General features: G+C 42.6%; 1 protein-coding gene across 2 annotated transcripts in view; it reads left to right on the forward strand.

The window, feature by feature from the left end:
* Positions 1-722: 722 nt before the first annotated feature.
* The window catches only part of STAU2 (staufen double-stranded RNA binding protein 2), a 170,598-nt gene continuing 147,958 nt past the window's right edge, over positions 723-23,362 (forward strand). For both annotated transcript variants that reach the window (XM_054284713.1, XM_054284714.1), the window contains exons 1-3: positions 723-810; positions 20,091-20,298; positions 21,358-21,488. In XM_054284713.1, coding sequence (XP_054140688.1) covers positions 20,100-20,298; positions 21,358-21,488 — 330 coding nt within the window. In that variant the 5' untranslated portion in view covers positions 723-810; positions 20,091-20,099. The remainder of the gene's footprint in view (positions 811-20,090; positions 20,299-21,357; positions 21,489-23,362) is intronic.

The raw sequence follows: 23,362 nt of genomic DNA on the forward strand, positions 1-23,362 counted from the left end.
CGGAGGGGAAAGGTGAGAGGGGAAATACGTTGGAGAGTTAGTGGTCCAAGCTAGTGTGAGATAACAGCAGATGGGGGAAATGAAATCAAGCCTCTTCTCTGGTGTGCTGCGGTGGCTGCCCCTTCTTCCCGTATTTCTGCTGGCCTTTTTCCTTGCCTGAAGTCTCGCAGTCCGCTCTCTCCAGGCGCGCAAGGAGCGGTGCGGACCGCGGCTCTCGGGAGCAGCTGAGAGCGGGCAGAGCACAGTCGCCAGGCCGATCTCAGCCCCACTCACGGACCGGGACATCCCCCGCGCTGCTGCTCTCCACGCTCCCCGGCTTGGGGCTTCCTCCTCCGCGGTGCCGAGGCCTCGCCGTGTGGAATCTCGGCCCCGGCCCCGGTCCCGGCCCGGCGCGGGCAGGTGAGCGCGGGGTGCCGGGGCCCGCCGGGGCCCGCCGGGACTGGGGGCGGGCGGAGGGCGCAGGGCCCCGCGCCGCCGCTGGGGGCGCTGCGCGCCGCCGGGCCGGGGCCGGGGCCGGGCCGCGGACGGGGCCATTCGCGCGGCGGGCGCGGGGGGAGCGCGGTGCCGGGAGCGCTCGGGGAGCGCCCCGGGGGCGGCGGGCGCGGCGGGGGCGGCGGCGAGGGGGGGCCGAGGGGAGCTGCGGGGGGCGACGCCCGGCGCGGGGGCGGCGGGGCGGGGCGGCGGCGCCGGCGGGAGGGCGGGGGGGGGGCGCAGTGGTTGGGGCCGGCGGCGGCCGCCGCGGCGGCGGGGTCAGTTCTCTTTAGTGTTTGCCGATGTTGGAGGCGTCTCCAAAGTGTCCCCGGGAAGCAGGTAACCGGGAGGGAGGGAAGGGGGCGGCTTTAGCCGCGATGTCCTAGTCTCCGTCCTGGCTTCCCGTTCCTCCCGCCGCCGCGGCGGCTCCCGGGCGAGGGCTCCGCCGGCCCCCGGCGCCCCCCGCCTCCCCGGGGCCGTGCGGGCGCTCCTGCGCCACGGCGCCGCCGGCCCGCTCCGCTCCGCTCCGGCGGGGGGCGGCGGCGCCGACCCCGCCATCCACACCCGGGGACCCGTCCGCCGCCAGCCGCCCGCCCGACGAGGGGCACAGGAGGCGGGCAGGGGCACAGGTGGGCAGCGCTGCCACCCCCGGGGGCCGTGGAAGCCCTCTCTGGATCCCCTCCGCAGCTCCCCGTAGCTCCCGCACACGGATCCGGCTGCCGACGGCCGTCGCTGCGCCAAGGCCGGGCCGCGGCCGGGCCGTGCGGCGGGGCCGAGCTCGGCGGGGACCACGCCGGGCCTGCCCTGCCCCAGTCCTCGGGAAGGAGTTCTGTGCGACCGAACTTGCTCGTCGTCCTGTGTCCCGGCCGGGCCTGTCGCGGTGCGCGGCCCCGGGGGCGCACGGTGGCCGCCCCGCCGCCGGCGGGGCGAGGGGCGCCGGGCGCTGCTCGGCCGGTCAGCGGCGCGGACCTCGCAGCTGAGCCGCCGTGTGTCTGTACGTGTGTGCTAGTCAGCCCTCTCTGTGCACGTCCTGCGCTGCCCCCAAACTTCGGACAGAGCCCCAAACTTTGCCATCGGTGCTGGGCTCTCCCACTCCCAAAATGGATGTCGGCATCTCTTCCAGCGGTGGGCAGAGCCGTTTACCGGCCCTCGCCCAGCACGAGGGTTTGGGGGCCGTCGTTGAGGTGGGACCCAGAGACACATTGCTGTGGAGTTGCCTAGTCCAGGCTTCTCATGGGCTGGGTAGCGTGTTCCCAGTGTTCAGGTGTCTGGTGGGAGAAAGTTCATCTTGATTACAGCCAGGCCTGGAAGTCACAGCCATGCCCTCCTGGAGAAGTGCGGGCTGCCTGGGTTTATCTGTGAGGGTGAATCCTGCAGCAAAGCTGTTTGCCTTGTAGTGCTCAGGGTCCCACCTGACAAGTCAGTGATACCCAAGCAAAAAATCTCCCTGCAGTGTATCTGGCTGGTGTTGCCTTACGGCCAGCAAGCTGTTTCTGTGAATACCAAGACGTAAGCTTCTCAAGCCATGTTTGGAATGCTCCCTGTGCAACTACCATGGTACTAAAAAAAAGTTTATGCTGTACAAAAGAGTAGATCAAGTGCTGCTGTTGTAGCCCCTCTCCTTGCATGCAATACTGGCTTCAACAGTACTGAGGGATGTGTATGAGTAACTGCAGTGTTAGGAAGGAAGGCTCTTTGCTCTGCCATAGCTTGGAGTGGTTGAGCTGTGCTTCTGTCCGGGAGCATACAGTGGTGTATCTCACTTGTGCTGACCAGTGGCATCGAGCTGCACAGGAGTAAGGTCTTCCTGGGTTATGTGGTAATTCCAGGTTAGCAGTCTACACCAGTGAAGTAATACAAATGCATTTAAGCCATTTTCTAACTCTAAGGAGGTTTTGTATAGGCTTTGTTGTGACATTGCTGCTTATATAAACAGTGCCAGACTGTCAGATTTCTGAATGAAATCTCTTTTTTTTCTAGAAAGTCAGCAGCAGTGTAAGATTTTCAGTACTGATTTCCAGCTGCTGAACCTTAGCTTTGACCTAAAAAAACTCAGAGAGATTTCTACTCCTGCCAGTCGTTGTGAAGATTCCTATTGCTGCCAGCTAGGAACAGGATTGAGGCTGCCTGCTTGTTTGTAGTTTTTGAGGGGAAAGGACAGTTCAGATTTCCTTTTCTTTGCAGACAACTTTTCAGCCATGTTACTCAGTTTGGGTTCTGCTCAGGCTGCTCAGCTTGGAGGCCAAAGTCTTTATGTATCTTTTTGCCAGCTCAACCTACCTTGTTCCCCAAGAATTACATCAAAATATAATAAATTTGACTAATCTTAAATTCTGATTTAAGATAGTAAATTGTAAAGAAACTTTGTAATTTTACTTGCAGAAAAACCTGGTCAGAGGTGTTTTAATGGCTGGACCAAGTTTAAATAAGCATTTAACACCATCAGCCTCTTCTCTGGGGGCAAAGGTTTGATTTTCCTCCGTGGCTTTATAAACGTCATTCTAACTCTGGTTTACATGGATGTGAATGTGGGAAGTGAATTGAATACTATGTGTTTTATTTGTAAAGTGTCATGACAAATGACCTTGGGAAGGTTAGGCGACAAGCCATAGTGAAGCAGATCCTCCTATTCCAAGACTGGGTCCCTAGCCATTAGGAAAGGTGCACCTGTCATGCTCTATCTAGAGTTTGTTTTGGCCTGCCCAAAATACGTGGCTATTGATTTGTTAGTCTTTGAAAACACTGAAAAACTCCCATCAATTGTGTCCAGTCCTTCACCCTACAATACATCTTCTTATGGTGTTACTCCATTGGAGAGCTGGTCTTATAAAAGAAGTGTGTGGGTTTGAGTGCCCTTTTTTTGGCATATATTTGATAGATATGGGCAGAGATTTTTTCTGATTGGGGTGCAAAGTATCTGTTTCCTCATGCATGTATCGCTGATGTGCTGGGGAAGACCTAACACTGCATTTTTTCAGGATAACTGAAACAAAATAACTAATGTTAATGAGCCACCAGACCTTCACTTTGCCTTCCACTGCTTACATGTATTTCCTATCACCAGCAACAAAATCTATAATAAAAGAGGCCTGTCTTTTTCCAGAACTTACTGTTTTGTATTTCTAATCTTTGGATCACACACAGCTTGTATTTATCACAATAGTTCTTGAATACTCTCTCCTCTGAAAAGAAGAAAAGAAAGAAAGACAGGGGTTTCCATTTGGTTGAGGGTCATAAAGAGCACAAGGCAGGGGTCCTGTGGAGGCAGGTCGGGGAACTGGGCTGGCGGTTTTGCTCAGGAGGGAAAGGATAGTAAATGAGGAGAAATGGAATTGGTGGGAGTGCATGACAAACTCTGTGAAGAGAGGAAATGGAATTTGTGTGTAGTGTAGTTAACACACATATAGAATTTATATATATATATATATAAAGTCATGGGCTCTGCATTTAAAGAGTCTGCTCATTGTCAGCACTGGGTCACAATTGCCATTATCCAAAGTGTGTTTCCATTAAAGGATCAAGAGTTCAGCAAGAATTTGAGAGATGTCTTCTCAGGCATTGTTCTGGAAAAATATTTAGAATTAAAAATTGCTTTTCACAACTCCTAATGTGAAAATGAATTTTGAAAAGCCAACTGTGGTAGTGTAACACTAAAGTTACATCTATGTCTGTAACTGTTAAAGATTGTTCATACTTCATCTCAAGAGCAAGTGTTTTGTGGTTTTGGTTTTGTTTTGTGGGTCTTTTTTGTTAAACTGGTAGTTTTTGGAGTGTTTCCAATTAATGAAATATGTCATACTGTGTCATACTCCATCTTTGCATTTGCTTTAGTCAACTACACAACTACACAGTAGATCACTAGAATGTTACAAGTTTGTTTCTATTTAACCAAATAAAACCAAGTTATGAAATTTAAATTTTTCCTAGTAAATAGCATTTTTTTCATTTTTAATTACTAATATTGTGACTTCACTATGTTTCTGTATCCCTATAATCTTCTGATATAGTCACCATTAAAACGATGGGAGGGGACACTTTTTAGATTGATTAGAACACAAGCTTTGAACTCAGATCCCTCTTGGTGTCCCAAACCTGGTTATAACCAGCAGCCAATTATTATATCAAGTATGGGTTAACCTCCTATCCTTAGATTCTGGGAGAAGTTAGCTTACTAAGATTTTTACCATAGTAGCACATGCTCGTTTGAAGGGTATGTTTGCAGTCTCATCTTCTGAAAACTTCCAAAGGATCACAAAGGTTCCACTTCCAGTTTCACTGCTTGCCAGCTTTGAGGAGGCTGTTTTGCCTCCAGGCTAAAGGAAATGGTTTTGAGTGTAGGAGACCAGATTTTCTTGAAAAGTTTCTTGCAATGAAAATAGTCACCTATTGGATCAAGAGAAGAGATGAGTAAGCTAATTTTTATTGCTACTGCTTATTTTTTGCACCTGTTAGGTATTTGTGCTTTCCAGTTTCTCCTACAATGACCCTAGTTTAAAAAAGCAGTGTTAAATGAATATAAGGAAACATCAGCATACTAAATGTGCAGATTGATATCAGTAACTGGAATTGATTCTGGATAAGTAACTGTCTGCAAGTGGTAGAGAACTTTTTCCATGTCACCCAGACAACACATCCATGCAACTGATACATTTTAAAGGATGAAATCAAGATAATGTTTTTCCCAAGGTGGAAATGTAGGCCTGGTAGAGGGCAATGTTTGACCACTTAGAACCTTACCCAGTTGTTCTGATTCAAACAAGATAATAATGAATTAACACTCTGTAGTAGCTTTGGCTTTGTTGGACAAGGTAAGATCAAGAAGCAATCTAAAATTTCATGTTAACTGTTAGGTCGTATGTTTGTTTTACTTTTTTCCCCTTCAGCTGGTCCTTCTTCAGTCCTGGATACGATGTTGCTTTTTTCTTTCCAGGCTGTGGAAAATATTTTCTCTGCTTTTTGTTTCAGGCTTGTGTATAATAGTGTTTAAATCTGCCTGCTCTGAGTAGTGTTTCATCTGTGAAGGCAATGTCCATTCAAGAGGGCATTTTGCTGAAGAGTATATACTCAAGAGACATTCCTTTTGTACCTGGTTAGGGCCTGGGAATTGTAATGAATGATTCCAGAGGGATTTTCTTGAAAACCCTTCTGACCCTCTGAGAATTCAGTGCAAGACACTTACTAGTCTTGTATTAAATGTGTGTCCAGCTTGTGCATGGCAGCTAGAGCTGTCTCATCTTTGTGAAAAGGAATGAAAAGCTTCTCCTGGATCAGGAGTCAGTTAAAGCTCTCTGTTTTTTCAGAGCCATCTCTCAATATTCTCTCTTAGCTGAATCCACTGTGTTAGGTATGGGGTTTGACCTCATCAGAAGGGAGAGTGGCCCACATCATCTTTTCTTCACCCCTTTTCAACTGGCCAGGTTTTATTACTTAGAGCCTTAAGCAAGTGAAAACTGGCTGAAGATGCCAGGACTGGATCAATTTTCCATGGGCTTGGTGAAGTTGCTGTTCACAAGGATGTTCTGGATCTGGACCTCCAGGCAACCCTAAGTATTTGCCAAGTCCCATGAGAAGAATTTAATATTTAATTAAATTCTTCAGCTGTTACATTACAAGGTTCTTCTGAAACTGACCATTCCACAAATTTCTGTCAGTGGCAGTTCATCAGAGGAGGCGGTTTTGGAGGCCTTTTCTCTTCACAGGGTACCATTAAGGTGCCAGGCAAACTTTTATCCTTGTCTGGCTCGCCTCAAATTTCGCTGCTGTCTAAGCCTCTCGATACTTTGTTACATTCACAGGTTACAGTAGGCATGAGGGCAAGCAGCTACTGTAGCTGGTGAAACTTAAGTTATTAAATGTATTTAAAGTATTTTAAAAGAAATGTAAACATCAACTTGCCCCTGCTGGATTTGAAATTGTTTCTTTTCTTGGACACAGTAGTAACTGGAATCTTTTCAAGGTTTTTAAGCCAACCCTGTACTCACTAGGAATTTTGACATTAACACCAGAAGGAAGTGACTTTATTTGCTGTCATTGCAAATACTGGTACTGTTTACCTCTGCTCAGGTATCTCATAGCTGACAGGAGCATGGGAGACATAGGCACTGTCAGACAAATATACCTGATATATCCCCAGGATGGGGCAGGACAGGGCACTGCAGGTGAACAGGGTTAGCTGAGGCAGTTCTGTTTCCAGGGCCTGCTCTGTTTTTGAATGTGATGTCTTTGCTGTTGTGCAGGATTGCAGATCTGCTCCTCACCTCTGGGGTCAGCACCTTTACCTAAGCTTCTGCTGTGTGTCATTGCAACCTAGACAGACTTTGGTTGACCCTTGGGCTAGGAGCACAACCCTTTGTTAACTAGGAACATCACTTTTTGCAGGGGTTAGACTGTATTAGGCATATGTTTGTAGCCTAAATAGCACAAGTTCTTTGGACATCCTAGAAAATAGGGACTTGTTTCCCTTTTGAAGTACTCTTTTTTAATTTGATTTTGATTTGAAGGGGAAAGAGTAGGAGTCTTAGTAGTGAACAGAAGTGTTAGCTCTCTGCAAGTTCAAAAGCAAGTTTGTTCTTTTCAAGTCTGTTCAAGCTAGTTTAGGGTGGTTCCAGAGCCACAAAAGCTAACTTTACGCTGCTGAGTCTAATGGCCCTGGAGTCCTGAAAGTACAGTAAGTGGCAAGAAAGACATTCTTTTGAAGGGCAGCTCAGAGAATGATCCACCCATCCATCCTCTAGGTGGTTGTGAGTCTATGATGTTACAGCATTCCCATTCCTAATAAATGCAATCTTCTTTTTTTGCTTTTGCTCAGTTCCAGGTACTCTTTCCTATTATTTTGAATCATTTCATGTTACCAGTGCATCAGCTTGCACTTTAAGCCAGTGTTATCCTTTGTTTTATTTCTGACTCTATCTGGGTAAAAATACTTGAGATAATTCCAAATTTTAATTCAGTTTGTTTACATTTTTTCCCTGTAGTAGTTACGTTTATAACTTCCTTTGGTCTGGGAAAACGAGTTATTCTGAATCATCAGCTCTTTAGATGAAGGTCTCTTATTTGCTATTTTATGGTGTGTCCTACTTAGTGTTCCTAAACACTAGTACATAAGTTGGAGGGAAAAGCCTGGTTTTGTTATGCTGGTTCTGTGCCCTCACAGTGCGCTCAATTTGAAAAAAAAAAATCTTTTTACCAGCATTCTTCCTTTCTGTTGTTTGTTGTTACTTTAGTATCATCCTTGCTGATTCAGCTCCAGAAATAACATTTTTCTATCCTGCCAGTTGTGTGTAGCCTCTGTGCTGCAGCTGAATTTGTGGCAGGTTTTTCATGTTCAGCTAATGTTTAGCATTGATCGTGACCTTGCTCCCAGACACAGCATTTTTAACCTTATTTTCTCCAGTTGAAAACTTAGATTTTGTGCTAATCTTCAGTCAGAGATTTGGTAGGCCCAATCCAATACTCAGGAATTATTTTACCTTAATTCATTGACTGAGGAGAGCTGCACTTGAAATAGGAAGGGAGCTCTGTCAAACTGGTGCAGGACCCCTGATCTCACAACTACTCTGTGCCTGGGAGCAGAGTCCCACTCCTGTCCCCAGTGAGCAGGGAGCCAGTCTCTGTATGAACTGTATGTCCACATTATCTTATAGCCAAGCAATTAGAAACTGTCTATGGAAAAGTTGAGGGAAGGGAGAACTCCAGGAATGTTTCAGGAACAGAAGGTGGCAATTTGACCCCAGCTGTTTCTGGGAGCTGCAACTTCTTGGAAACTGTATGAGACTTCAGTGTGGGCATTCATCACTTTAGCTGTCAAATACAGTGGTTTTGTTTAAATACACTAATGGAGAACAAAAAAGGCACACAAAGCAGAATTTTATCTGCTTCTAACAATAGAGTGCAACACCTGTAGCTTAGTCCACTGAAACCACCTTCTCTGAGGAACTTGTAGCTGTTAATTATAGACAGCTGACTACAGTGTGAGGAGGGTTGGTGGCAGAAGCTGTAACTTCATTTCAAAGAAAAAGGCATAGTTCTGCTACTTCACCAAATTTGCTACTTCAAATTATATGAGAAGTAGTTTGTCACAGGTAGTGAAGGAAAACTGAGATGATTTTCTGAATTCTATTAATAAAATGCATTTTCTACTTGATTGAAGTCAAGAAGTAATTTTTTTCCTGCTTCAGAACAAAGTTGCAGTTGGAGGGATGTTTTACTTAAAATGAGAGTATATTGTAATTTAAAATCAGTCAAAGCTTACTGGAGATTTTAGGAATGTAAATACTACTTGTTAGCACAAACTGAGAAAAAAGTGCAGCTTTTAGAAATATATAGGAGAGAAATTTCAAAATACTAATTAAATCAGAAGCTAGATTCTTGGAAGCACCTCAGATTAGGCTCCAACATCACAAATAAGGAACCAATTACAGCTTTGATGCAAACAAGTCTGTAGCCTCAGAGTGTCAAGTTTGAGTCATGTTTTTTCATTTACTTAATCCTCTTCTCCACTTTTAAGCTGATGATTGATTGTTAAACTAGCAGCTTAGGCTTCCCTTCTATTCAGCTGTTTTTCTTCAGGAAAGCTGACTAACTCATTTTTGTTTAGCATAAGGTGAATGTGAGTTACCTGTATCTGGAATAAGATGGTATGATGACCACTTCATCTTTTAAAAACTGTTACGGATATGACTGTTTATCACAGAGTGTCTGGGGAAATGCAAGTTTCCAGTTCTCAAGAACTCATAAGTGGTTTAGAGTCATGGTAGAGGAGAGAGCTGAAGAGTTACAGTACTGGACAGCCAGCTCTTGTGGGTTAGTGTCTGCTCTCAGGTGCAGTAAGCAAATACAAAGAGGATATTGCCTCTAGTGTTGGGCAGGGTGTGTGTCCTGCCTCTGATCTCTAAGGCATTATAGCCACCTGTAAACTAGGTTTTGGGATCTACCTCAAACCATGATGAGTTTTGGATGAGGAAGGCCTCCCACAAAGAGGGCTCTGATGATCACCTAGCTGTTTCATGAAAGAGTTTCACATTTTCTTCTCTGTAGTAATTCAGGGTATTTTGGCTGGGTCAAACTGATGGCTGTGTCTGAACCAATATTCTGTCTGGATGGTTCAGAGTCTTTTCTGAGTTTAAAATTTGTGGCACTGTGAGAACTGGGTTAGCTTGTACTGGCTGTTGGAAATTTCCATGGCTTTTATACCATCTTCTCTGTTTTTTGGACAGGAACTATAAATTGAGAAGACTTTCTGATGAGATTATTTTAACGCAGCAAACATTTATATAAACCAGACTGATTTTCCCCCTTGGGCTTTGGGTTATAAACAGGTTGAGATGTTTTGAGATGCCAAACAGTTTCTGATGCAACAGATTGGCTTTCTTTATCTTTTAGTTTTCTTCTAGCATTGAAATCTTCAAGTTGGTAATCTGACTGATGTCCCTTGCCTTTTTAATACAAATTAGCAATCCTTTTTCCCATCAATTTTCAGATTAATATTAATAGTTTCTCTACTTAGGGTCTCTGTTAGGATGTCTGTCTATGAAGTCTCTCCTTGAATCTTTGAGTGGCAAGACTAGTATACATAGGACCTGACTGATTTCTCTGTTAGAAAAGAAAATTAGCCAGATGTACAGTCTGGGGTCATTAGTTTTGCTGCACACAGTAAGATGCACTGTGGCCTGAGTTGCTCCTTTCCCAGCTTTTTCATGTCAGCCTCGCTGTTGCCAGGGAAGCAAGGGAAGAGTTGCATTCCTGCCTGTCAGTATGCTCCACTTTCTGTTAAGTTTCTTGTTACAAGGTTTTATACTCTTGCTCATGCAAATGTGCACAGTTGCAGTCAGTGCCCTAACCCCTGCATTTTCCATCATTCTTTACAAAAAGACTTGTCTCTGCAAAGGGGCTTATTTACTTCTGTAATTGCGTCTGTTAGTTTTAGTAACATCCATGATCACTTACTTGTTGAAGACAAGTTTGGCAGTAGACTTTGGGTAGGATTCAGTTACCTGTATTTTGGCATCTTGTGCAGATTGAGACACTAAGTTACCCTGTCTGCTTCTCAGCTGCCACTCAGCTGTGTGGTTAGCTAATCCTAAATTAGAAGCCTACTTGTTGATCACCTTGAATAACTCCCTGGGTCTGCTGGCTGTACTGACTGGTGTAATACACTTCTTTAAACACGCACATTATTGCCATTTCATTGCCTCTTCATGTCAGGGTTTCTCTGAACTGCCTGCCACATGCAGTGTCAGATGTGGCATGAGTCTTCAGAGAGAATGTCTATTACCTGAAGCAGCAGCTGATGGAATAGGCAGGTATCCAAATGTGGTGTCTCAGGACATCTCAGCTGACGTTGTGTATCGGGTCTTTAAAAGACTGTAGTGGGTTCACCCTGGCTGGATATCAGGCAGCCATCAAAGCCACTCTCTCACTCTCCTCCACAGCTGGACAGGGGAGAGAAAGTATAATGAAAGGTTTATGAGTTGAGATAAGAACCAGGAGAGATCACTCACCAAATACCATCGTGGGCAAAACAGGCTCAAATTAGAGATATTAATTGAATTTGGTGCTAACAAGATCAAAGCAGGATAATGAGAAATGAGAAGTGAAATAAAACCTTAAAAATACCGTCTTGCTACCCCTCCCTCTTTCCCAGCTCTACACTCTCCTCCAGCGGCACAGGGAGACAGGGAATGGGCATTATAGTCAGTTCATCACCTGCTTTTTCTCCTGGGAGAGGAGTCCTTCCCCTGCTGCACTATGGGGCCCTTCCCACAGGACATAGTTCTCCATAAGCCTCTCCACCACGAGTCCATCCCATGGGCAATACAATCCATGCCCAAGCTGCTGCAGCCTGGGTGGCTCTTCCATGGGGTGCAGTCCTTCAAGGCCAGGCTGCTCCTGGAGCAGGGCCCCTCTCTCCACAGGTCTCCCGGGGACTCACAGTCTCCTCTCAGGCACCCCCTGCTCCAGTGTGGAGCTCCTCCTCAGGCTGCAGGCAGATCCCTGCATCCCCATGGATCTTCATGGGCTGCAGGGGCACAGCTGCTTCACCATGGCCATCGTGGGCTGCAGAGGGATCCCAGCTCTGGTGCTGGGAGCACCTCCTGCTCCTCCTTCTGCACTGACCTTGGTGCCTGCACACTTGTTCCTCTCACACACTCCCACCTTGCTCTTCTCTGCCTACAGTTACAACTATGCAAGGGTTTTTTTTATTCTTCTGAAGTATGTTGGAGGCATTACCACCATTTCTAATTGGGCCAGCCTTGACCAGCAGCATGTCCATCTTTGGGGCTGCCAGGGGTTGGCTCTGCTGGACAGAGGAAGCTTCTGGCAGGTTGTCACAGGAGCCACCCCTGTAACCCCCTGCTGCCAAAGCTTGGCCATGCAAGCCCAGTACCTTCTGGTAAATCATGGTACTCCCATGCTGTATTTCCTTTTACTCAATGACAATTGAGTAAACAAAGTGACAATTCAGACACCTTGCTTATATTTGTAAACCTGAATTATAGATGCCTTTAATCCTTATCTGAGTCCTCATATCTCACTGTACAGCTGTGCCATACAATGTGGGTGACTCTGCTGGTGTGACAGGTACTCTGAATGTAAATGACTTTTTAGTTCACTGATTTTTCATATTAGTTACTCGACTTTTGCTGTAGTGGTTTAAGTAATTTACTACATCCTAAATGTTTGTTTATTATATTTACTCTGGGACATTCTATGTATTTCAAGTTGTATAAATCCAATCTTGATTGCAGGGTAAGACTTTGGTTCTTGCCCTGTTGCTAACACACCATAATTAAATGGCAGCAAAAGTCCCCATGTTTGGCTGTTTTATTGATGGAGAAAATCTTTAGGTTTAGTCTGTGATTCCATAATTAGCTGCCTTGTTTGTCTGGTTTTTTTTTTATACTTTTCAAATTTACATGAAACATTTTTAAAGTGAGTTTTTAAAGAAGGATTGACTCAGTGACAAATATAAATAATATGTACTCCCACATAATGTGATTCTGTGATAATGGTAATGTGGTCATTGATTTGGAGACTTGCATGCTTTTTTGTACTAAATTGGATCAACATCATATTGGAAGCTAGGGAATAGATATGGTTTCATGATGAAAGAAATGTGCAAGATGAAGCTGTTTCTGCCTCAGTTTTCTGAGTTTTAAGTCCTTTTATGTTGTTTTAATGTGTAGTAATTCAAAAGGGAGGTTGAACTGGCTGCTGTTTGAAGAAGTGGTTGAAAAATATGACTGCAGATTTTTAATCTGTTTCCTACTTGATTTTTTCTTTCGAAAATACCTTCAAAAGCACCTTTCTTTCAAAAATACCTACCTTTCCTCAGGAAGGTTCTTCTTGATTGTACATGAGAGTTGGCAAAGGATAGTCCTCTGTGGGTGATAATATCTGTAAGTGTGGATGTTGTGACCTGCTGTTCACTGCAGCTGCTTGGCCCTCCCTTGCCTTCCTGGGGCTTTATCTACAACTCTTCTGCTCCAGTCCAAGAGCAGAGAAACAAATTGTAAGAAACTGTGTTATTTAGTCTTCAGAGACTGGGTTTAACACTGAGCAATAAGAGGAGCCTTTTGTAAGCCTTGCAGCTCCTTAAATTTTGGGAATTAGTCCCTAATAGTTTGTGTCACTTCCTTTGCTTGTAAAATATCTTACCAAAACAATGAAAATAAAAGAGTTAGTGATTTCTCCCACACCCATCTTATACTTTTGCAAAGTAAAATGCTTTTAAGGCATCACTTCACTTGCTGCCATGTATTACTTCGCTGTTAATTAGCTGGTAGCTATGTTCATATATTCATTGAAACTAAGATTCTCTAGTGTAAGGCACAATAAAGGAAAAGAAACCAGGCCACGGGTTTCTGAAGATGTAATCATCAGGGATGAGACCAGGGGCTTTGTGAGGAACGGTGTGAAGGAGATGAACTTCAGTGTATGGCTTGACAGCTAAGCTAAGCTGATTAGCAGGAGTTAAAAGGGCTAATTCCTTGCACCCACTCCAGGTCAGGAGTTTGTGTCCCTCCTTGTACAGACCAGGTGCTCCTGGTCTTTCTCCTTACCTGCCACAAAAACTGGTTCAGTGAGATGGACACAGAAAGTGTTGGCTTTTTGCTGCAGGGAAGAGAGGGCATGGGATTGTCCCTTGCTATGGCAGCAAGTCATTAGATCAGTTTGGCTGTTGGCAAACCACTCCTCATAAGGCAAAAAGCTACAAAATTGATGGAGGAGCAAATGGGAAGGGCAAACAGGGGGCATCAGCAGTAATATAGAAAAAATATATATATTTAAAAACAGAGAAATCCTGTGAAATTTCATGCCTAGCATTTTATTTTTGGCTATTTAAAATGTATAAATAAAATAAATATTGCAAATAAGTCTGGATAATCATCTGCTGATTGTTGCCTTAAGTCATAGTCTTGCTAAACTGTGTGGCCATCTAATTACTTGATATTAAAAGACAAAAGTTCTAATTAGGCTGCTCTGAAGGTAATCCAGAGCTGTGTGGTTTTTGTCAACCCCAAATAAGCTGCTAGATATCACACAGTAAAAAAAAATTGCATAAGGCTTAGAACTTCTTTAGGACTTTTAATAATAATGTCCACAAATGTATAAATATTTGCCATAAATGTGAGAAATGGCACACCGGAAATGTATTTTACCTTTAGGCAGTTTTGTATGCTTTTGTGTAACTGAATTAATATCAGAAGAATAGAAGAAGAACAGAGCATTTAATGAAATTTTAAAGCTAAGGCTAAAACCAAACCCTTCTTAGTTAGGAAGCTGTTAACTCTTAGAGTTCTGTGAGTTGAGACTTTCACAGAAGAATCACATTAACAAGCTTCTAACCAAAATGGGGTTGGTTTGAAAAAAACTCTTGAGATGCTTGCTGCCGGCTTAGACACTGCCCCCAGTCTATTGGATTGCTGTTTCTGTACCTTTCAATGTTTTCATTAATGATGTGGACGAAACAGTGCAGGTATTAAACTGGAGATACTAGAAAACAGGCTTAGAGAAGACTTGCAAACATTTTGGAATTAGAATTAAAATTTAATGTGATATTGAAAAAAATTTATTGTCTTTTTCTTTTTTTTTTTTCTGTTTTGTTGGGTTTTTTAATATGAAAATTCAAGGCAGACAGGAAAAAAGTCTCATTAGCTAGGAAACAGCTTCACAAAGAGAGCACAGCCTAGAACTTGCTGGGTAGCAGTTCTGTGGAAAAGGATCTGGGAACATTAATGTAATATTCTTGTGAAAAATGGACACTGACCAGAAAGTATAAGCAGAACTCTTGCTTATATAAAATACAAGATATGTCAAGTAATTTTTCTTGCTCAGCAGTGGCTGGCCTTCAGTTGTTCCATTTCTAAAGTCCTTAACAAGTAAGTAGTATGTGCCACCATTACATACTTGTGCACAGATTAAATTTGTACTCTGGCTTGTATGACAGAGCACTGTGAAAGTGTGGTGACTCTGCATATGTGCATCTTCACTTTCTGCACAGATGAAGTCCAACCTTCTGTTTTGACTGTTCAGGCCATTAGTTTCTCTATCTGTTGTTTGTGCCTACGACTTCTCTTTCTAATATTGCTTTTTCAATTTTCCCACATTGTACGAGTCTGTTTGGTTTGAAAACTCATTGTCCATGCTTTCTGCCTTTTGTGGTATTTTATCTACTTTATCTGCCTTTATTTATTCAATTACTATGACATAGTCCAAGAATCATTTCACCAGAGCATTCAGTTCATATTTTATGTCACAAGATCTAAGGTTATAAAGTGATTCCAGAAAAATACAAAAGGTAATAATAATCAGAAGAAGTGTTAACTAATTATTTATGCTGCATGGTGCTTTTGGCATGATACAAGTATAATCACAAATTTTAAAAGTATTCTGCATCTGTAAATGTAACTAAATATTTGCAGTGGGTTTACATGGCCAGGTTTTGGTAACAGGGGCTACAGGGGTGGCTTCCATGAGAAGTTGTCAGAAGATTCATTTGTGTCCGATGGAGCCAGTGCCAGCTGGCTCTGGGATGGATCTGCTGCCAGCCAAGGCTGAGCCCATCAGTGCTGTTGGTAGTGTCTCTGGGATAACAGATTTAGAAACAGGAAAAGTTGGAGGAGAGGAGAGGAGAGGAGAGGAGAGGAGAGGAGAGGAGAGGAGAGGAGAGGAGAGGAGGAGTAGGAATATGTGAGAGAAACAGCTCTGCAGACACCAAGTTCCGTGCAGAAGGAAGGGGAGGAGATGCTGCACATGGTGAAACTCGGCAGCCCTGTGCCCATGGAGGTCCATGGTGGAGCAGAGATCCATCCACAGCCCGTGGGGGAGACCCACAGGACCTGTGGCCCCATGGAGAGAGAGGGGAGTTCACGCTGGAGCAGATTTACTGGCATGACTTGTGACCCTGTGGGAGGCCCCTGCTGCAGCATTCTGTCCCTGAAGGATGCCACCCTGTGGAAGGGATCCACACTGGAACAGTTCACCAAGGACTGCAGCTTGTGTGAAGGACTCACGTTGAAGAAATCTGTGGAGGACTGTGACCTGTGGGAGGGACCCCACGCTGGAGCAGGGGAAGAATATGAGGAATCTTGTCTTAGGAGGATGGAGTGGCAGAGACAACATGTGATGGACTGACTGTAATCCCCATTCACCATCCCTCTGGGTCATGGAGAATTCAGGAGTGAAGTTCAGCCTGAGAAGAAAGAATGGGTGGGAGGAAGGTGTTCTTAAGATTTAGTTTTTATTTCTCCTTTTCCTACTCTGATTTGATTAAATAAATTTATTGTCAATCTCCCCAAGCTGAGTTTGTTCTGCATGTGACAGTAATTGGTGAGTGATCTTTTCATGCACTTGTCTAGACCCACAAGTCTTTCATTATATTTTCCCTCCCCTGTCCAGCTGAGGTGGTGAGCCACAGAGCAGCTTTTGTGGTCACCTGGTGTACAGACATGGTCAACTCACAACAACATTGTGTTTCCTCATATATTAAAAAGTGAATGGAGTATTTTACAACAATATTTTCACTTTAAAATGTGAGGAGTTTTGTTTTGTTGCTTTGGTGTGAGTTTGTTTTGGTTTGGTCATTTTTAGTTTGTCAGGAAAATTCACAGCTTGTACATAGTTTAATATGAAAGTCAGCACCAAGTGTTTTATGAAACCTGTGTAGTTGCCTATGTAGTAAGTGCTCAAAAGGGGAAGTGAAGTAAAATGCAATTCTAGTATATTTGGATCCCTTTATGTGTTTGCTATTGCATTTCTACTGCATCTGTGTGGGTGAGACTATGAGGAGAAACCATTGCAGTTATGTCATCCACAAGCCCTGCAGTGCAGCCTTACAAAAACAGCAGTGCTCTGACATGCAGACTTTGACTGGATAGATGTGTGTGATTCAAACATTGGGGAACATCATTTCTGTTGTGTCTTGACGTGGCAGCTGAGTAAAGGCACAAAGCTGGGAGGCACAGCTTGCAGTCCAGCTTTCTCTGAGAGGTGCAAGTGTCTGTAACCACTGCTGAGCTTGAAGGGAAACCTCTTTGGAGACACTTGGGTGTAGGAATTTCCTAGATACGAGTTGGGTAGCCACCTGAAATGGGGTGTGGGGACTTTTCTAATTGTAATCTTAATTCTTGTAATCTTAATCCTAATGAACCATTGCTTTTGTATATGTCAGATTTTTCAAAAAATATCTGCATAGAAGATGTAAAAATATTTTGATTATATAACTGCATTTCATCTCTGACCAGCTTAGTGAAATCTCTCTCCCCGAAGTCCTATATTTTAGGTAGCTGTGTATTTTATTATGTGTGTGCTTGTGGCTGAAAGGCCCCAAAATGTTTTTTGTTTCACTGTTTATAAAGCAATTCAACACTGGTGTATGTATGTTAAAAATATAAAGAAAAGGTGGAAAGTAGAGTTTTTCACATCTTTTGTCATGACATTGAAGATTGGCTGTCTGGTGGTGTGAGAATGACATGCCATCACTATATCAACTGTATTCTTTCTGTTATCTCTCTCTACTAGTGTATTTTTAGAACTGATTGCAAATTTATTATCTCCATATCTCATCTACTTAAGAGTTCATCTCTACAATTATATTACTGCCTTGGCATCTTTGCTTACACAGGTTAATTTGCAAAATAATTACAGTTTCTTGTAGGAGTTCTGCAGCTTTGAAAAAAAGCAACCCAGCACTCAATATGTTATGATAAATTATGATTTCAGAATTGAATTTTCTATGTACTTTACTTTTAGTGTCTTTTTTCCCCCCTAAACCTTATCATGTTCATTTTTTGCAGTTCCTCAATACTATTCTTAAACTGATTTTTCTTGTTTTATCCTTAATAGGAAAGGGTCCCTCCCACAATTTCTCCCTTTAGAACATCACTACTGTATAACATAATATTTTGTTTATTAGTAAGTTCTGCTTTCATGAAGAGTAGTAATAAAATACTGGAAGCTGAAGTGGTAATTCACAACTGGCAGGGCTCCAGACCAGGTGTTCAGTAGTATTTCATGCAGTACCATACGAGTGATACCTTTCTCATACTCATGTTTGTAGGATAAAATGCTTTAAATACTGTGAGTTTATTAAACTTCACTTCTTGTGCTGATATTATGTTGGTTTCATTTTATGTATGTTTAAGACATATGGCCCAATTCTGCCATCATTGACTTTAATGTTTACAATTAAGAATCTTTTTCAATTAATTCCTGTTTATACTAATGTATTTAAAATCAGAAGCAGACATGTTCTCTACTAAAGACTTCTACAATTCTACACCTTCTCAGTCTTTAAGTTAGGCCTTTCTAACAGTACTGCTGTATTGTATGGCATTTGCTGTGAAGTGACAGTAAGATTTTTACAGTATGAATGTAGTATATTTTTTTGAACATATGAGGTATTTGAACATATCTCAGCTAACTACATATATATATTTTAAATCTGTCACTATTACCAAAGATAGTTATGAAGAGGGCAGGTGATTGCTTCTCAATTTTTAATTTTTTTTCTACTTTTGCCTTTCCAGAGACTTAAATCAGTTATCTGTCTTTCCTCAGTAATAAAAATGGCATTCCAGTCTGAACCTCTTCTCCAAAGCACAGAGTCACAGTGATAGGATTTATTATTTTCATTATACTAGTGCAACTGTGTTAAAGTACTTGTACTCCAAGGTGTAATGAGTAATTTGGGATCTTAATCCAACAATACTGTCCCTCTGAGTAAAGATACTTGGATATTTTTAATAGACTGGGGAAAGACAGGCAAAAATACTGATGGTAATCAATATTTTTTATATAGGTTATTCTTTTCAATAAGCCCTCCATTAGAAAGTTTCTCAGGTGTTGAATGGGTTTGTTTGGGTTTGGGTTTTTTTTTTTTTTTTTTGATAGGGAGAGAGAATTACCCCAGCAGAAGAAGCAAAGAGCTTAGTGATGGATGAGAGCTGAACCTGTGCTCTGCCTTGGCCAGCAGGACCAGAGCTGCCGCTGGGACAAGTCCCAGTTGCCCAGGCCATTTGTTGGCTCTCACAGGTTTTGTCTCTCTATCTGCTCTGTACAGATCAGCTCAGGTGTATGAACCCCAAATAATACAGTCTGTGTCCATGCTGCTGAGTAAAATATATGATCCTGCTCCTTAAGGGACAGGGGAAGCCCAAACCTTTTTCCCAGATGTCTGACAATGAATGGTTTCTCTCTCAATTGAGTGGATGACCTGGGATGCCTGCAGGCACCTAAACTGCTCCTGCGTAGTTTTTGCAGCAGCAGGAGTTCTCAGCCAGTAGCCCAAATTTTGCCAAGGAGCATAGTCTCAGTGAGTAATATGGAGTGGTGCCCTGACCCTGGTTTGTTTATGCATGTAGACCTAGCCTGAGAACAGGTATTTGCAATAAAGAAACTAATTTGGGCAGATGAAAAGAGATAATTAGTACCTGGCATATTCCTGGTAAATGCTTTAGCCATTGGAGGCTAGTTTAGGAAATCCTGGTATACCTCTGCCAGTAATTTATACAAGGATTTTGAAGTACTCCACCTGTTGACTGAGTAAGCAGTGATTTTTTTTTAAGAACTTGCATCATTGATGGGTTTTTTTTCTCGTTTGTTTGTATTTTCTTCCTTCCCCCCCCCCCCCTTCTAGTTTGGTACCTGGCCAAAAAAAATAGGGATTTTCTCTTGTGGCCTTATTTGATCTTAAGGTGCACTTTACTGGAGAAGCTATACTATTTCTCAAAAGTTTGCAAGTTTGCTATGGTATTTGGTTGCAAAGTCATCCTCTCTTAAAGATACTGGCAAGTTCTTATCTCATCTGCAGAATAATTGTGTAGAATTTGATTCTGGAATAGTAATTCTTCCTGCTATATTTCAGGCAGGGTGACCCCAACATTGAAAAGCAGAACCTGGAGCCAAAGTGTGTGGGTTCTTCTCCAGGGATGTTCTTTGGCTCTGAGCTCTGTTTCTCTGTGCATCCATTTGGAAATAGTGTTTGCAGAGGCATGACTTTTGTGGACAGTTTTGTGACCCAGATCCAGGAGCAAAAAAGGAGTGTTGCTAATAGCACTGTAGTCATTGGACATTCAAACTGTAGAGTGCTCTGCTGATAATAAATGTATTTATTGCAGTGACAGGCAATGGCACAAGTTAAAATGCAGACTACAGCAAACCTGTCTGGACCCACCATGGCCCCTGTGGTGCTACCCCTGCCAGTTACAGCTACAAATACACTGAGTCTGCCATCCTCAATGAATGGATCCATTTCAGAATCAGCTGCCAGCTGTAGCAGCCCTACTGCCAGCCTTGTGGATCCCACGTCTTTGATCAACTCACCAGGTAAGTTGGTCCAGATATATTTTCTTTGGTGTTCAAATTAGTCTTTTTGATGACTTTTTAATTTAAAAAAATAAAAATTAGGTCCTAAAGAGGATTAAAATAAAGGAGAACACCCATGTAGAAGAATGTTTTGGCTAAATAAACTGTTTACAAAGTTTAGTTTCTTTATTGAGTTCAGATTTGGAGTGAAGTTTTGATCAATGATGGAAAAGCTCAGGAAAGAACATGTCTATTTTGTCAGATTCTCAGTGTATCTTTTATAGAGAAGTTTTAGTGGGGCAGGAAGGTCTCCAAGTTTATTTCTCTTCCCTAGAACAGAATGTCTTCTGAATGCTTGGCAGTATTTGGTGTTTCCTTTGTGGCCTAATAAATGCTGTAGTTTCCATGCTGAACTGGGTGTAAAATGCAGAAGTGTTGTCCTAACAATTTAAGCAAGAAATGACAATGTGTGTGTGTTAGGGATAAATACAAATAAATTGCAAAAACCCCACAGAAAGTGAAACAGTCTAAAGAAAGCAGAACCAAATCCTTAAAGGGGGAGGTGTTGTATGTGAGTGTTCTGAGAGTGACTGGTATTGTGAGAAAGGTCTAAAACTCTGGGAAGAAGCTGGCAGAAACAAGTGGGAACCTCAGGGTTTCATCTACTGTATTTGTCTCATACTTCTTATGCTACCCAGTTCTGCTTCAAAGAGTGGAAAAACCATTCTGAAAGAGTAGTCAACTCCAGGAAGCAGTATACTCCTGACAGTAAACTTTGGTGACACACAAAATACAGAATATGCATATACTCTCCTGCGCTGTCATCTTTCTTATAGACATTTTGGAAAGAAATAGTTTTGGGGCTTTTTTAATTGCATGTAATCAAAATTATTATTGGGAACTACATAGTTTCATGTGATTAATATATAAATGGTATTTTAACTTTGTATTTAGCATATATGCAAAAGTTATGTTTTAGCCAAAATATTTCCTTTTTTAAGCATGCTGCTTTTGCAAAGCTTTGTGAAGTTGTGAAGAGTACATTTCTCCACAAAAACTTTACAGACTCTTTATTTACAGCTCCTCTCCAAGATAACATGGCAAACCCCAAAGAGAAAACTCCAATGTGTCTGGTAAATGAGTTAGCCCGTTTCAATAGAATTCAACCCCAGTATAAGCTTCTGAATGAAAGAGGGCCTGCTCATGCCAAGGTAAGGTCACAGTTCCAGGTGATGAGCCATACCTTACATGCTGAACAGATAATATCATGGTTTGGACAAATGTGCTTGTCAAACCCAGCTACATTTCTAGTGTAAGGGCTTTCTTCCTGTTCTTTATTTTGCTGCTCTTTTAGACCACACTTTCAGAAAGTATGCCTGTATTTCTGTTACAGAAGCCCTGTAGATCATTTTGTACTTTGCTTTGTCTCTCATCTTTGAATTTACATTTGCTGGTCTTTATATAGACCTCATGAAGGTCTTTTCAGGGTGTCACCACCCTTCCTTAATCTTTCTGGGGCATTTGCTTTTTAGGCTGCATGAATCTTTCTCCGCAGTCAGCATGCCTCTGATAACTCCTCTGCATTTGTTTCATGGTAATGCAGGTGATGACAAATTTGTGACATTTTTAAAGTGCTTATTGATGCAATTTTTTGTCCATTAAGTTGATAGTCTGTCTTTGAGTCTTGCATTCTAGGGCACAAACTTTATTACTGTGCAACTTTACAATGTAGGGTTATACTAAAACTCCTAATGTGATTATGGCGTAGAAGTTTCTAGTGATTTGACAGCTCATTCTGGCCACTTGTTGGGTGGATGTCCAACTTAATAAGTAAAAATTAGGATGCTTTCAGATGATGGGGAATACAGAGGAATATCCTCATGGTAATTTTTTGTTATAATTTTGAATTTCCTCCCTACTTAGGAGCAAACTGGGGGAGGAAAAAATCCTAGAAAAGTCTGAGTAAGACACTGGCATAATTAGTAGCTGCTTTGTACATCATATTTCTGGAGTGGCTAAATCACATGAGGCAGCAGGGCCAGGGTGTAGGTTAGTAACAGTTTCAGCTCCTCATGGGCTGTCTCTGCCCTTGCCCCTTGTTCCTGTGTTGCACACCGTTGCCAGCTAGTGCAGAACTGATGCAAATCTCTGACCTTCAGCTCTGGCTGGTGATGCTGAACGTGTTACAGTGGTGGAAATGATGTCAGCAGGTGTGGGGCTGCTTTTAGCATCATTCGTTGCAAATGGAAATTGAAGAGCCCTTCCTCTTCCTGGAGGTGTTTGGCACCACAGGGTGCACTGGCTGGTTGGTTTTAGGTTGCATTTTAAATTTGTTGGTCTTTCTGTAACTTTATCACTATTGTGTTTATTGTGTTACCTTTTTTTTCCATTTTTGTGAAAAAATAATCACTTTGACTGCGGTGTGGTTTTGGCTGTTTACATTTCTCAGCAGTTAGGAGATTTGATTTATATGACATTCATATTATGCCTAAAATTTTAGTAGGATAAGAAATTGTTCACATATAGAAGGGGGTGCCCTTCTCCCAAGCAGCTGGCAAAAGGATAAGGGGGCATAACCTCAAAATGTGCCAGGGGAGGTTCAGTTTGGACATGATGAAAAATTTTTTGACTGAGAGGGTGGTTAAGCATTGGACTGGACTGCCCAAGGAGGTGATGGAATAGCTATCCCTGGAAGTTTTCAAGAAATGACTGGACATGGCACTTAGTACTGGCACAAGAAATGACTCAGTACATGGCACCACACACGCATGGTTTGTGTGGTGTGGTGGTGTTTGGTCAAAGTTTGAACTTCCTAATCTTAGAGGTGTAATCAACTATATTGGTTCTATGATATATTTGTTATTACTTTTAAAGGAACTGATATCAGTGAACTTACTTAAGTCTGCATTACGTGCACTTCTGAAATCCAGATTTTCAATGACCGCCTTATTTTTTCAGTTTTTCAATTTTCCTCATTCCTTTAGTTGTGGTCATAGTGGTAAAAAAAACAGTTATGTGCTCTATAGACTCAGAAGGATATTAAGTCTAATTTTGATCTGTGTAGTGAGATAAAAAAAGGGAAATG

This window comes from Melozone crissalis, unplaced genomic scaffold (assembly GCF_028551555.1).
Source record: "Melozone crissalis strain CALT ecotype California unplaced genomic scaffold, PUWL_Pcris_2 ptg000042l_1, whole genome shotgun sequence".
Lineage (NCBI taxonomy): Eukaryota > Metazoa > Chordata > Aves > Passeriformes > Passerellidae > Melozone > Melozone crissalis.